Consider the following 4,144-nt stretch of genomic DNA (forward strand, 5'->3'; position numbering starts at 1 on the left):
TATTGAAAGAAATTGTTCTTCAGTGAAGGGATGGATCAACATTGCTCCAGACAAGATTGCTTCCCGACCCAACAGACGAAATGTAAATATTCAGTTAAATATTACAACAAAATTAAAAAAGGAAAGACGGAAGTGTCTTAGCTAAAAAGTACGTTGTTAAACTCTGAAAGCCACGAACGATTAACATTCTTCCCTGTAGTTCATTTAATGTAAACAAGAACCTTGACACAAGGTGATCACGTGCACCCTTGTGGTTGCCTAGCACGTGGTCAATTTCGTCCTTTTGACATAACATCGTAACCTTCCCTTGATTCATAGAAGTCAGAGACGAGACTGCAGAAATTTTAGTGTCCCTTAGAAAGTAGTGACCTTTTTATTGACTGTTTTGAGTTTGTTTGTTATGCCTCAGATACTGGAAAAGTATTGACTCCATGCAATTGTCAAATGCAATGCACATACCAAAATAAACGCTCTTTTTAATGCCACCGTATGTGGATTAAAAGCCATTTTTAGTTGTATTAACGAGAGTAAGTTTTTGCTGTTTTTAATATTGCTGGTGTTTTTTTTTTTTTTTCTGCTGGAACAGATCAAGTACCATCCGCAAAATCCGCAATAATTAAACCCCGCAAAATAAAAGTGCTAACCCAGTAACTCCCAGCTTTTGCGATACTATTTGCTGCAAACGTAAAACAAAAAAAAAATTGACCTGTCATCAGATTAGACTGAAAAGAAGAGGAACTATGAAGCGGAAACAACATGTTCAGTCCTTCCTTAGTGTGTTTGCTTAGTGCAAACGTGCATTCATGACATGCAGGAAAGCGTCCGTCAGAGCAATTTGCAGTTATTTTTTTTGCAGACCATTTCACTTAATGGGGCTATGTTATTTTAGGGTGTTGCGGGGAAATCTTTAGTTAATCACGAGTTAACTCGAAAATGGTAATGAGGAATTCCTTTGCAGATAAAATTATCGTTACATCACAAACTAAATGATTCTGAGAAAAAAGACAACCTTTGTCCAGGCGATTTCTCATAAACTTGAAAAACGTCGTGCCGACCTTTCTCAAGATTACCCAAATGTAATGCACCTATCAATGTTAAGGCCCAGTCCATTTAAGTTCATCCGTGCTTCTCTCTCCTTTTGCAGTATTTCTTTTATGTTGTTCAACAGTTTTAAGTGGTTATTGCGATGTTTCATTCTACTTTTTGGGCATTTTGCGAATCATGGATTTATATCATTTTGCGTGACATAGCCCCTTTAAAGAAGAAGCGAGTGAGTTTCACTCAAGAGCATGTCTTTTTATCTATCAACTGAATTTATTACCAGAGCTTAAAAAAATAAAAGACCTCAAAATGGGACAGGACATTACAAAATAAGTAAATGTGTGAAAGTGTGAGGTAAAGAGCCTTTGCTGACACTACGTCTGGGTGACCTCTCAAATGGTCTTAATGACCCCCAACTTGAAAAAAATAACTGGAACGCTGCAGTTCAATACTACCCGAACTCAATGGCTTCTGTTTTTGTGTACCACGTACCACAGGCAACCCAGTGTACGCTCAAGAAGCGTCTAGTCTCACTTGTGAAAGATAAATGCAATATCCTCACTGCATGCGGTAGAGGTATGATTTTTTTACAAAAAAGGAAAATCCTAGTATTTCATCAGTATGTATACAATAATGAGTTTTTACATAGAAAATAGTAATATTGTTTTCCAAATACCGTTCATTACGTACTGACAAATTCAAATGATTCCGACCAAGGGAGCCTACATTTGGCACCCATTTGATCCGAGGTAAATAATCACCTCACAGTCAGCAGAGTAAAACGTACAACTGAGGTGTTGTATATACTAACAAAAGAAATAACGATTTTCGATTTTCTTCCATGGAGACCACTTGTGGCGCGATGATTAACGCTATGAGGCTGGATGCGACAGATGTCTTGGAGTATTTCGCTAAGAATATCCACTTTATTTCCGAAATCCGTAACACTTTGTCTAGTAAAGTTAAAAGCTGAGAGTGATAAAAGTTATGACCGAATAAATTAAAATCTTTTTCTTTGAGCGCGTTTTAAGGCTTTCGATCAGAGCTGGGTCTTTCCACCAGCATCGTGCTGAACAACAGCTTTCGGTCCTTTCCCCAGATCAGAGCTCGAATGTAGAATCCAATTTTTTGACATCGTAGAGAATAGCATATAAAATATGAACATCTTGATACTCGTTTGGAAACTCTTATGTCCGATAAGGTTACGTCTTTTATGGAAACGTTGTCACTTATCGTTCCTTCTTTCTTTTTTCGGTGACCGGAATTTTTTGGATTAAATTTAAGCCAAATCGTCTCTAAATTTTGGATGCATCGGCCTATTAAGCTGAGGTCACAGGCCCTTTATCTCAAACAAAAAATTATTTTATCCAGGATATACAGACGAAAAATACAATCAACTTACTGGTCGTTTTTTTGACTGCACATTTGCCCCGTGAAAAGCTTCCTTCATTCTTACCCTTCTTTTTACGACAATGTCATTGTAAATTTGCATAAAATGACAACCACTTTTCTTTTACAAATTAGTTTTGCAAGTCTACTTTTTTTGCCCTTTCAATTAAGTTTACATCGGACCATCAAAGTTAAATATAATCGAAAAACTCCACCACACACTGTCTGTCATTCATCTCTCTGCATTCAGGAAGACTTTTAAATGTGGACAAACTACGTTTACAGCTCAGTTGGTCGACCGTGTCTTCCTTTTACTTTAATTTTAAGCCTTGTATTTATAATAATTATTTTTTATAAAAGAAAAAGAAAAGGAAGAAAGTAACTTCATTTACGTGTCAAGTCTAGTAGTGGTGGAGTACTAATTGGGGACACTGTATAGTAAACTGAACTCAACAAATTAACGCAAATTGTGGCTTCCCCGTACGCACACCTTGCGTCCCGAGGAGTTTCAACAAATCCAGACGTCGTTGTTATTCGCAAGATAAAACAAATTATTTATTTGAGAACTTGAGATAACAACTTAGTACCGTTTAACGGCGGCTCGAACACTACATAGAACACATCACACATGTGAAGTGTAAAGCAACATGGCGGGAAGCACTGCTCCCCGACGCGGTTACCTGCGAAAACCGCAGACACTTAATTTATTACTGCGGTACTGCAGTAACATGGCTCTCCAACTGTGTTCACAGTTGCAAAGTATGAAAACTTTGAACTTGCATGTAAATATTTCATTTTAATTTACTAAGTTCGAGCCCATATAGACTTTCCCCAAAAGATACTGTAAATATCTGTTCAAACGTTAAACACCAACGGTGAGGTTTTTCCTTGGACGAACCCATTTGTGTCTAACTTTCCAACTTTCATCATGAGAGGTTCAAGAGCATTGCGCACCGTGCGAATGAAACGTTCCCACGGACCTCCCTTGTGACTACAATGTGGTGCATTGAACTTGAATGGGATCCACTCACATTTATTTCTCAACAAGTACTATTGGAAGTGATCTTGATGTTTTGAGCTCGTTTCGAGCACCAATGAAGTTGGCTCCTTGGTCGCACCTCAGTTGTCTCACTGCGCCTCTGCGATTCATAAAACGACTTGTCCAGTGAATTGGCAGTCTCCAAATGAACACTCCTCGATCCCATACACGTAAACAGTACTCCATAACATTTGACATTACTCCTCCTTTCCCTGACAATGAAAGGGCCAACAAAGTCAACAGCACTATAAGAAAATGTGGGTGCTGGGTTGAGTCGGTCTTTTGGAAGACAAGCCATTATCTGCTCTTCTGCGGATCTACGTAGTCGGCTACACGTCACACAATTGAATATTGGCCTGGCCATTCTTGACGAACCTTTAAGTATCCAATAGCCATTTTGGCGAAACTCGTTGTGCGTCATCCCTCGACCCATGTGGTTTAATTTCAAGTGGTGGTGACGAATTAATAGTTCAGTCAAATGTCCCGTTCCCGGAATAATAACTGGATGCTTTGTATTGACTGACACATTTGCTCTTCTGATACGACCACCTACACGAATTGGACCATCTTGGTCCAGAAAAGGATCCAGTTTGTAGAGCAAACTGGCTTTACGTAGCACTTGTCTTTTCTTTCTTGACTGATCTCTGCTTGTCTCTGCAGTTGTGGCGTTCATGT

At 38.8% G+C, this 4,144-nt stretch overlaps 1 protein-coding gene across 1 annotated transcript; it reads right to left on the reverse strand.

Annotated features, from left to right (window-relative positions):
* Positions 1-3,470: 3,470 nt before the first annotated feature.
* LOC138040163 (uncharacterized) lies at positions 3,471-4,142 on the reverse strand. The gene has a single exon (XM_068885940.1). It carries the CDS (start codon positions 4,140-4,142, stop codon positions 3,471-3,473), a length of 672 nt encoding a protein of 223 aa, XP_068742041.1.
* Positions 4,143-4,144: the final 2 nt, after the last annotated feature.

This window comes from Montipora capricornis, chromosome 3, assembly GCF_036669925.1.
Source record: "Montipora capricornis isolate CH-2021 chromosome 3, ASM3666992v2, whole genome shotgun sequence".
Classification (NCBI taxonomy): Eukaryota; Metazoa; Cnidaria; class Anthozoa; order Scleractinia; family Acroporidae; genus Montipora; species Montipora capricornis.

What these genes read in the sequence shown, in the direction of transcription:
- LOC138040163 (XM_068885940.1), bottom strand. Translation starts at nt 4,142, where the DNA reads ATGAACGCCACAACTGCAGAGACAAGCAGAGATCAGTCAAGAAAGAAA.